This window comes from Otolemur garnettii, unplaced genomic scaffold, assembly GCF_000181295.1.
Source record: "Otolemur garnettii isolate 467f Iridium unplaced genomic scaffold, OtoGar3 scaffold00048, whole genome shotgun sequence".
Classification (NCBI taxonomy): Eukaryota; Metazoa; Chordata; class Mammalia; order Primates; family Galagidae; genus Otolemur; species Otolemur garnettii.
The window spans coordinates 9,014,595-9,026,420 of NW_003852443.1; the positions used below are offsets into that span (position 1 = coordinate 9,014,595).

Consider the following 11,826-nt stretch of genomic DNA (forward strand, 5'->3'; position numbering starts at 1 on the left):
GTTTTCAGAGCTGGTATGAGAATTAAATGGGACACTGCATATAAGCTTGGCATATTAGGACTTACTCAAATTAAAACTCCTATTATTACTGTCCCTACAATTCTTAGCTAGAACACAAAGTAGGCTAAGTAGCTCACTCAACATAACTACCAAAATAAGCTCTAATGTTCCCAAATGATGTTAAGTCATAAGTCAGGTCATTTGTACAAATAACCTTTGCTACAGAAATGCATCGGGTCCTACAGGATTTAGGATGAGCCCCTGAAAAACATTTACAAGAGGTTAACTCAGCTTTTTTCCTTGTGGAAAACATCTGCCAAAGCTTCTGATAGATATTAAATAATACATTATGTTTTAAATGGTATACATAAATGACATTATAAGCAAGTAAATTAACTAGTAACGTTCTTAACCAGGTATTCTTTTGACCTGAACCAGAAGAGTCTATAATCTCTGCAAAAACTGCCAAGAGCAGTACTAACTAAAACAAACCACACTGAGGCTGGAGCCAAAGTTACAATCAGGAAAGTGGTTAGCAGTGTGAAGGGACAAAAGTCAGCAAGGGATTTTTTTCCTTCTCTTTTTCGTAACATTACAATAGTTTTTTTAAAAAAAGGAAAAAAAAGGCAGCACCTATGGCTCAAAGGGGTAAGGTGCCGGCTCCATATGCCGGAGGTGGCAGATTCAAACCCAGCCCCTGCCAAAAACTGCAAAAAAAAAAAGGAAAAAAAAATCCGAAACCAAACCATAAAAATGTCAGATACGTACTTGACATTTATTATGATTTTTAAAAATCTAAAATTGCTTTCAAGGGTAAAAAGAAACTATACATGGAATATCATGCACTTAAAGAAAAGAGGAGGATCCAAAAGTAAACCACCATCATCAAAACTCTGCTCAGGAACTTCAAACAATAAAACTCAATGAAAATAAATAAATAAATAAGAAAATGTGTTCCTGGATAGGAAGGAACAACTCATAGAAGGCTATGTGACAATTAAACAACACGTTTTGGATGGTCAGCACGCTTAGAAACATCAACATTCCCCGGAATTCTGTCTTCCCTTTTCTATTTTCATTTAGTCTCTAAACTCCTATGGCATAATTTAATCACATCATTTAGTCTCGCCTAATGCACTAACTTCCAGAACTCTCAAACCTATCCTTACCTCCCTATTCTCACTGCCATTATCTTAGTTTAATCCTTAATTACTTTTCACATGTTACAACAACCTCCTCTCACTGATCTCCCAAAGTGCATCCTTATCCTTTTCCAATCCTTTCTTAACATGTCAGCTGGAGTGACTTTTCTCAAACTCACACCCAATGTGATCATATCTCTTCCCAGCTTAGTTTCTTCAAGGGTTCTTTGTCACCTAGCCCCCTTAGCTGCTTCATTTTTCATTGCATTTATCACCACCTGACATAGTAATATTATTGTTTGGTCACTGCCTCCACCCCAGCTAGAATATAAGTTCCATAACAATTGAGTTTTTGTTCACTGCTATATGTTACATGCATGAATAAGTGAATAAATAAATGGACCAATGACCGACAGGCCAAAGGCCTCCAGGACCTGTCACTGTCCTCTTTTCTTTCCTCCCAGCTCTACCAATACTGAATTGCCTAGTTACCTAAATACATTATGCACTTTCATGCCCCCTTGCTTTGCCATATGCCATTCCTTTTGCCTGGAATATAAGCTCTTCTCACCATCCAATCAACCTACCAAACTATCATCCACATTTTAGAACCTTCTCCAGAAAGCTTCTCCTGACCCCTTTGATAAAGTACACCCAATCCTCCTTTCCTTTGTGCTGCATCTGTACCTGTAACTACAATGGCTCTAATCGAACTGAACTAGAATGTGTTTCTCCCTTCCTAGACTGTGAATTCACTAAAGACTATTCAATCCACCTACCCCCAGTGTCTAGGACAGCATCTGTCATAAATCAACCACTCTAATGTTAAATAAATTAACATATGAATGACTATTCTGCAAGAGGAATGAAAGATGGAGTTTCAAGAAGCCACTACTCTGGAAGGCAGAAGCAGGATTATTTGAGCTTAGGAGTTCAAGACCAGCCTGAGCAAGAGGGAGATTCTATCTCCACTAAACAAAAAAATTACCGGGGTTGTGGCAAGTACCTATAGTCCCAGCTACTCAGGAGGGTCAGGCAGGAGGATCACCTGAGTCCAGGTGTTTGAGATTGCTGTGAGCTATGATAATACCACTGTACTCTACCTGGGTTGACAGAGCAAGACTCTGTCTCAAAAAAAAGTCATTACTGTAAGTCCATGATGAATTTAAGTATAACCAGTCACGAGATAAAAACAATTGCAACCAAGACCATCATCCAAGGTAAAAAAAAAAACTGAGAGAGTAACATACAAATCACCACAATTCCAAAATGATTGCCATACAGTCATGCTCATACTTTATTCAATATCTGCTCTGGTTCTTTAATTTTTTTTTCTTTGAGACAGAGTCTCACTTTGTCATCCTGGGTATAGTGCCATGGTGTCATAGCTCACAGCAATCTCAAACTCCTGGTCTCAAGAGACCCTCTTGCCTCAGTCTCACAAGGAGCTGGGACTGTAATATCTGCCACAATGCCCAGCTCTCTAGTTCTTTCTTGCTCCATCATTTGCCTTCCCTTTAGGCTCAGTTCTTTGGCTGGCAACCTGAGGCCCAGCTAGGCCACAGGAGGTAGCAAAAAGACCTGAGTTCTCCATGAATAATCTATCAAGTAGATCATCCTATAAGAAGCTTTTGATAAATCATCTAATACAGTTTTTGTGTTTCCTCATACTTCGACTAAATTTCAAAATACTTATACAGAACGAGATTTTACCACTAACCATCTAAGCCAGAACCAAAGACCACAGCTTCCCACCAGCTGTAACCTATGTCATAAATGATCACAGTTGTGCCCAACGTATTGATGCCCTCAGTCTTTGGAACAGTCACACAGGGCACCTCAGACATGGGAAGCCTCAGTGTGTCTTACAAACATGAGTCTTTTTCCTTGGAATAATGGAGACTAGGACCACTAACTTCAACAAAAGAAAAACCTGCTCTCTCTGAGAATATGAATCTGCTCTCCCTAAGAATATGAATATGCTCTTCTAAGAATATGAGTCTGCACATAAATGTATAATCACACACAGATACTTACAAGGGAGTGGACATAAAGCCAGTATATGAAGCCATTTAGAAAAGTTTAAAAGTTTGAAACCCAATGACATCTATTACAACATTAAGTGAAGCCAAGAGTCCAAGACATGATCCTTGATTCCTCTCCCACCACCAACCACTCAGCAACCAATTTCTGGAAAATTTATCTCCTAATATTTTCTCAAATATATTACCTACTCCCATTATGCTTTAGTTCAGAATTCCAGCATTTTTCATTGGTATAACAGTCTCCTAATTGGTCTCTCCTTAGGCACAATTAAAACTGCCAACTACGAATTGTTAAGAGGCTAAATAACAGGCACTGTACTAAGTACTTGATGGTTTAACTCTTTATTTTTCAATTCTTACAGCAACACTGCAAAGTAGGAATTATTGTTCTCATTTTTACAAATGAGGAGACCGAAACTCTGAAAGAGGTTAAGTGACTTGCCCAAGGTCATCCAGCTGAAATTGTGTAGCAGAAATTCAAACCCAGATCTATATTCCCAATCATTATATTACTAAAGTGTTCAGCCTTCTTCTGTTTGGTTCCAGTGTGACCTTCCTAAAAGGTAAATCTAATTACATTTTCACCCACATAAAGTCCTATAAAACAAGATTCACCTCTCTAGCCTTCCTCCTATCTTCTCACCTTGTTCTGCCACATTTAACTCCCGGCAGTTTCCTCATCTGTCTCTCACTTCTTCACCTGTAAACATACTGTCTGTCTGCCAAGAACACGTCTCCCTTTTGGCAGACTATCACAATTCAAACTTCAAGATTTACTCAGATAATCCTTAATCAGGGAAGCCCTCGCCCTCACAAACATACACCCAAAACTGGGAAATGACCATGTGCTACAGTTAGCAGCTACATTTCTGATCATTATAATAACTATTATCATTTATCTACATAATAACTTTACCTAGTAGATTATTAGTTCCTTAAGAGTAAACACTGTATTTTTCAATGTATGTATTGCTATACAGTGTGTATGTTGTAGAGTAAGGACTCATGTACATTGAATTAACAACTTAATTCATCAGAAGCAGTATAGCTTAAGAATTTGGACCTGAAGTCAATTTGACGTGCTTTCAAATTCTAACCTGCCACACTACATACCTGCTAAGCCTGCAGCAGACTCCTTAGTTTGCTTTGGTTTTGTTTAATTTCTTCATCTGTAATTGGGAGAAAACTACACCTACCCCATAGCTTGGAGAGGAATAAAAAATAAAGGATTTAGCATAATCCCTAGCACATTGTTAAGTGACACATTTAACAGTAGCAACATCTTTTTTCACTCTCAGTTTATCCACGCTGATAAAGGTACATCTCAGAAAATAACTTCCTCCAGTAGCTTTCATCAAAGATTTAAGATGTGCTCAAAAAGTTGGAAGTCAAAATCTCTTACATCCCTCATACACAGACTCTCGTCTTTTACTTCTGGTTACACAGAGCTCAGTAGCTTTACCACCCACACCCTAAATCATCAACTAATGTTTGTGGCTTACTGCTTCTTACTCAGTGGTTTCCTCCTCCCTCAAAGTTCAGGACCATGCCCCTAAGCAAACAGAAACTACCCCACAGAAACCAATCAGCACCTTTTCCCAGGGCACCAACTGTTCTACCCACACCAGGCTTTCACGAATCAGAGAACCCTGTAATCATTTAGTACAACTTAAATCTCTTTGGAGCACAGAAGAACCCCTGCTACCCACCCAAGCCCCCAAAGTATTCGTTCAAGATAGAGAATGCTTGGCACTAAAAACGCAAGAATAATACCTTGAGAGCCTTTACCAGCAAGTTTTTCAGATCTGTTATCTTAAAATAGTGACCAAAATCCACCATCCCATCCTCCCCCCTTCCTAACAGAGTCCAGGGTCTCCCTCACCCTTCTCTTGAAAGAGAGGTGGGTCCCTAACTTTCAGTAACCGAGATGCCTTCCACGCAGCCACATCACCTCCTTTCCCACCTCGCCTGCGCCCTCCGACCGCACAGGCCTGGCCTGGTCCTTTGCCACCAGTTCCTTCCCCGGACCGCTACTCACCGTTTCTTGGGGATGATGCCCGACTCCTGCGCGGCGGGTGTGGCCGTGGGCGACGCCGTGGCCGCCGACGCGGCTCTCCGCGCTTTACACTCATTGGTACTCAGAGCTTCCCGGGGCCGGCCCAGCAGATGGCCCGAGAGAACCCGCAGCCTCCGCCCGGCGCGGTCCGGGTCCTGGTCCCGGTCAGCGGCAGAGCCGGAGCTCGCGCCCGCGATCGTCCCGCCCGCTGCAGCCGCCGCCTCCGCCATGGCTTCCGCCTTGTGCTGCCGCCCGGGACCGCTGGGCGCAGGTGAAAGGTCACTCGGAGCGGCGCCCGGCGCGACCATTCGCTGCGGCGCATCCCAGCAGCCACCGCGGCGCCTGGGCGGCGGGTGCCATGCGCCCCGAGCTTTACATTCTCTGCCCCCGCCCACCGCGCCCGCCCCCGGCTCTCGCCTCCGGCTGCCTGCACCTGCCAAGCAGGTGAGTTGGAGCCGACGGGTCCACGCCGGACTAGCTGGACCAGGAGCCAAACCACAAACGCCCCATAGTTGGCCTAGAATTTGGGTGTGGCCTAGGCTTCTGGTGGCTCTTTCGGGGGCAGATGCCTGGGAGCAGAAGGAGTGGGCGGTGCTACTGGACCTGAAAACCGACCCAGCACCGTCCGTTTACTGAAACAGGCTATAGTGTTCCACCAATGCTCTCCCTCCCAGCAGAGTCACCAGAGTATCTGAAAACTGACTCTCATTGCCCCTAGCATTTAGAGCAAATAGCTCTATCATTTTCTCATCTTCGTCCCTGGCACTGTACTTCATGCTAAATCACAAGTAAGTGTTCTCTATTTTACAGACGAAAAATAGGAGATGATTTAACTTGCCCAAGAGCAGGCAGAGAGTAAATACTAAAGCTAAGTTGCAGGTTAGTTCTTTTTCCGTTCATTACTGGGTTCTACACCCTTCCTAACCCTAATGGAGGCAGTTTTTTATTGCTACAGATAGCAATTACCCAACAACTGTTCTTAAAACTTCTCACTTATTTACAAATTGACTTCATTTCTGGAGGCTGGCACTTGGTGAAATCAGAGCAACTCATAGGACAGTGCTCCACAGCAGTTTTCAGTCAGTGTCTTGCATAAAATGAGCATAAATAAAAAACTGCCACGTACACTGTCGGTTGTCATTCTCCATCCTGTCACTACCTTTACACGTTTTGTCTTCCTAACAAAAAGAAAATACAGTAGAACCTCCATAGGTGACTAACTCCCAACATTGACCACCCCCTTAAATTGACCCAATCTTCATAAACCAGACATGCACCACATGTACCTAGCAGTACAGTGGGCCTAGTTCCTTACGTTGACCACCTCATTACAGTCCCTTAGGCGGTCACCTTTCAGAGGTTCTACTGTAGGAATCTGTAGAAGGCCACATCCCGAGGACTAGAGATTGAGAACTGACCTCTAGGGTCTCTTGCCAGTTTATATGGCGTCGCACTCTCTAAAGCATGTATTTTATGGCCTTTACAGGTCTTACAGCCTTTGAAATTCATATACAAAGAAATGCCAAGCTACATTTTCAATTCCTTTCTTCAGCAATCCAAATGTCTAGCAGTAAAGAAGTGGTTAAATAAATTACATCAATATGATAAAGTATTTTTGCAGCTATTAATTTAATACATCTGTGGAAACATGGGACATTCTTAGGAAGTTGTTAAATGTAAAAAATAGCCATTATTCTAAGCATTTTATACATTATCCCTTTACTCAGTCTTTGAAAAAACATAATGACACAGGTTTTATTATCCTTGTTTTATAAATAAAGGCTTAAGGAGACGAAGAGACTTCTTTGAAATAGCTATATGTTATCTCCAATACTGTATAATTCATGTTATTATCTTTATTCCACCATTAGGGTTTTGAGAACATTATGTGTTAAAACTTACTTCTCATAGACCTGGGGGGTTTTTTTGAGGGTTTTTTTTTTTTTTCCAAATTCTAAATCTGAAACTTCCTACAACAAATGTTCACTTTAGGTATAAACTATAGTCCTAGTTCCTAATGCTTATGGGATTGAATTCTAGGAAGAATTTCAGAAATTGCTACCACAGTTATCAGGACTTCATTCATGGGGTATAAGAACATCAAAAATATGAGAGACATATAGCACTCTCCTAAGTATTTCTAACTTAGAAAGAGAATCTTTAGTTGGTCTTACATAACTAAATATCAAAGCCTGCAGGCTATCTAGTTTCTTACTTTTGCACAGAGTGGCCTTGTTTTGTTTCATACCCTCACAACACAGCAAAATCTGTTTCTGCTCAGCATTTTCAGGATCCAGTTGATGACAAGAAATGTGGCTTTATGCTTCTGCACATTTGATAATGGAGGGGAGAGATCCTAGCTCCCTTTCCTTTACTTGACCTCATTACCTATTAAAGGATTTACTCTTATTTTGAAAATTTAAAATGCTACGTGCCTTCCGATGTCATTTACATATTCCTAGTGGTCTTTTTGTTTTGGCTTTCCACACTCATATCCACTAGCCTGATAAAACAATCTCTAGAAAAGATTGAGGTGGCTCAATCTAAGAATTAGTGAGCCAAGAATGTTCCTCCATGCTGTCCCCTAAGTTTATCTAGTTATTATCTCCATTCTCTCATGTTTTATCTCCTTTATCTTTAAGATTCAATCTCAGTGCACTGGTTGAATTGTTACAGAAAGAAATAATAACAACACTGGTGTAGACCTGTCAGTTATTGAGTTGAGATTCCCACAGACATTGATTTTGCAAGAGTATAATTTCTTGATTCTCTCTGTGCTTCCTTGGATGGGGCAGAAACTGAATTCATCATTTTACCCCTCCATTTGTGCCTCCCTGTTGTCCACCAGTGGCACCATTGTCCCCTAGTTTCATCAGCTGCAGTATTATTTTTACCCTCTTTCTCTTTTGTCTTTTATATTTACCCTATCAACAGTACATTGTCCTCTGTGTCTCTTAAATCTATTGTTTCCCTGAGAATTCATGTGCACTTTTATTTGTTAATTAGCTTTTCATTTGAATATGTCTGTTTCTCCCAACAGACCATAAATGCCATGAAGGCAGAGTTCATATACTACATAAGAATCTGACACTCATACGTAATTTATAAGTGACTTATAAATTTGAATTTGAGGGAAGAGAATGGAGCCACAGTCCTCATAGGAAATATTTTCCCCCAATTGAAAATGCTGTGCAAAGTGATTACATAGAAAAGCACTTTCCACAATGATGGAAATGTTCTATGTCTGTACTTTCTAATACAGTCACTACTAGCCACATGTGACTATAAGCACTTGAGAAAGCGCTATGGCTGAGAAACTAAATTCTTAAATTATATTTTTAAGGGCAGCGCCTGTGGCTCAGTGAGTAGGGTGCCAGCCCGGGTCAAACTGCAACCAAAAAATAGCCGGGCGTTGTGGCAAGTGCCTGTAGTCCCAGCTACTTGGGAGGCTGAGGCAAGAGAATCACCTAAGCCCAGGAGTTAGAGGTTGCTGTGAGCTGTGTGACACTGCCATGGCACTCTACTGAGGGCAATAAAGTAAGACTCTGTCTCTAAAAAAAAAAGTTAAAAAAAATCATATTTTTAATTAAATGAGAACAGGTAGTTCATGGTGACTATATTAAATAGCACAGTTATAGAGTTCATAAGTTGTTCATACCTGGAGATTCCAACTCTACCTACTTCCTTTCCCTCGCTACTGTTATAACCCTACATTGGGATATGGAGAAAATAATATGCATGGAGAAATATTTATCCCTTACTTACTGATCTAGGACTGTAAGTGTATTTTACAAAAAAATCCTATAAATGATTAGGTGTGGTCAAAATAATACAATTTCCAGTTCATTATGGATTCCATAGCCTTTTACAAGCCCCCTTGCAGATACGACCATCAGAAGTAAAGTTCCTTTTTGCATATTGTGCTATTCAAAGCTAAGTCTTGGTAAGAGAAGTATTGCCATAAAGGTTCCAGCCCAAGTGAATTTACCTCCTGATGAGCCACCTTTCTAGCATAGGCTCTGTGAAAAGGTTAAAACATTCCAAGAATTATTTGACTAATACAAAAAACTATCCAATGCTTCTGAGAAAAATTCAGACAATGGGAATAGCTTGGTTAGCATGCTAGATCTGCAGATCTTAAGAGATTGTTGAGCACTAGCTGTCCAGTCCAGTTCTAGAGTCCCTGAGCCCAACTCCTGTTTAGCTACTGCTTCTAACAATCGTGCAGTATTCTTCCTAGGGAAAGTGATTGGCTGTCTCTCTTGAAGTGAGGAAAGGGACAGGTGGAGCAAATGACTGAGCGCCCTAAGGAGAAAAGCTCTTCATGTCTGACAGTTCAGCAACTCTATTTCTTGAAACTTCTCACACCCTTTCCAGATGTTATTTGGACAGCATTTAAACACCAGCTAGCACGTATGCTTACAATCATGTAAAATTCATAAATTTCTTGCCAAAATACTGTATAAGCCGCAGTGTCCTCAGATTATTTTTGGAATGAGTTGAGTCTGTTAATTTCTGCCTGACTCCCCAAAGAGCTCTTTCTAACACTGCCAGCATACTTAAAATGTAAATGTAGTTAACTACCTTCTTGTCCAAACTGAGGTACGAACATGTTTCTTGCCAACTCTCAGAAGGCAAGTTTATAAATGATGTGGCAGTAGAAAAACTACTGGTTATATATATTTCAAATGTGTTCAATAATGAAAACATACAGGCAGTAAAAGCATTTGTTGAGGGACTGTTACGTACCTAACTCGCTACTAGGTGCTATGAAATGCAAAAGTGTTCAAGCAGTTGGCTCATCTACATGATGTAATCAGATTAGTTAGGAGTCAGGATATATGTGGGGGGCGGGGGAACTGAGTGATGTTACTGGTTGAAAGAACCATGAGAGTAACCTTAGTGAAATGTTTCCTGTCACCTCTGTAAAAAGAAGAACCTGGCTTGGCACCCATCACTCAGTGGTTAGGGCACTGGCCACATACCCCGAGGCAGATGGGTTTGAACCTGACTTGGGCCTACTAAACAACAATGATAAATGCAACAAAAAAATAGCTGGGTGTTGTGGCAGGTACCTGTAGTCCCAGCTACTTGGGAAGCTGATGCAAGAGAATCCTTTAAACCCAAGAGTTTAAGGTTGCTGTGAGCTGTGATGGCACAGCACTCTACCAAGGGCAACACAATGAGACTCTGTCCTAAAAAATAAAAAAGAAGAACTCAAGCACAGTATCTTGTAATTTATTTTGTGCTGCCTTAAAGGAACAGATGTTTCACATGAAGCCTGGTCTGTTGAGATTCTTATAATTCCCACAAAAATCAAAACCTCTATGAATATCACGCTCAAGAGGACTATCTAAACAAACATATTCCTTCTGAGTTCTGGGACACTTGGCTTTTGATAGCCTGGATCTCAGTAGAGAACACATCACCTGCACGGAAACAAACAGTGAACCCAAGACATACAGAATTTTAAGTGCAGGGCCATTACTTCCATTTATGGTATCTCTGCTAACTCCAGGCAAAAAACAACAACCCAAAAAAAAAGTCTAGTAGGATAGAGTAACTCCTGGAAACATGCACCAAATTTCTTTATTGTATCGATTGTCATTACAAAGCTTTAGAGCTGCTGAGTGATCACTAAATGTAAGAGTTCTTGCATTTTTATTCCTTTTTGTGTGAAATATAACAGAAGAGTGAACCAAAACATAAATTATCACAAATCAAGCATTCATCCAACTGCCATCTACACTGAGAAATACAACATTGCCAGAATTCAGAAGTCCCCCATGCCCTCTCCCAATCACTTCACCCTCTCTGCCCACCAAAGGTAGCACCATCCTTAGTTTTATGATAAGCATTTCCTTGTTTTTCTTTATGGTTTTGCCAACTAAGCATGCATCATTACTTGTTTTTTTGTTTTGTCTTACATTTATATAAATGGAAGCTTATAGTATGCTCTGGCTTCTTTCATTCAACATTATCTTTATGAAATTCAATCATTGTTGCATGTAGTTATTGTGCATTGATTTTCTTTAACTGTATAGTATTCTATTGAATGCATATACCAGAGTTTATTCTACAATTAATGGAAATAGTATTTCCAGTTTGATACTAATATGAGTAAGGTCATAGCGAACATTCTTATATAGTCTCCAGGTGGATGTGCATATGAATGTCTGTTGAGTGCTCATCTGGAGGTGGAATTGCATATGTTTAACGTTAATAGATAATAAAATGCCAGTCTGTTTTTCAAAGGGATTTTATAGTATCTACTATCCCAGCAGTATATGAAAGTTCCCATTTGCTCTAATATGTATTACTATCAGTACGGTAAGTTTTAGCTCTCTCTCTGCTTACTGTGGTTTTAATTTGCATTTCCCTGGTTACTAATGAGGTCAACTGCCTTTCTGTATATTTGCTGGATGTCATCATTTGTGGGATTGTTTTTGTAGGCTTTTACTCATTTTTTTCCTTGGGTTATCTGTCATTTACTTATTGATTTATAATGATTGTTTATGTATTTCAGATATGAACCTTTATTGGATGGATGTATTGCAAATTTCTTTTTTTTTCTTTTTTTTTT

At 40.3% G+C, this 11,826-nt stretch overlaps 1 protein-coding gene across 1 annotated transcript in view; it reads right to left on the bottom strand.

Moving 5' to 3' along the window:
• AGPS (alkylglycerone phosphate synthase) overlaps positions 1–5,515 on the bottom strand; it is a 119,114-nt gene extending 113,599 nt beyond the window's left edge. Inside the window, exon 1 of the mRNA XM_012806180.2 lies at positions 5,226–5,515. Within this exon, the coding sequence (XP_012661634.1) occupies positions 5,226–5,473 (248 nt within the window). The 5' untranslated portion in view covers positions 5,474–5,515. The remainder of the gene's footprint in view (positions 1–5,225) is intronic.
• Between the last annotated feature and the right edge of the window lie 6,311 nt (positions 5,516–11,826).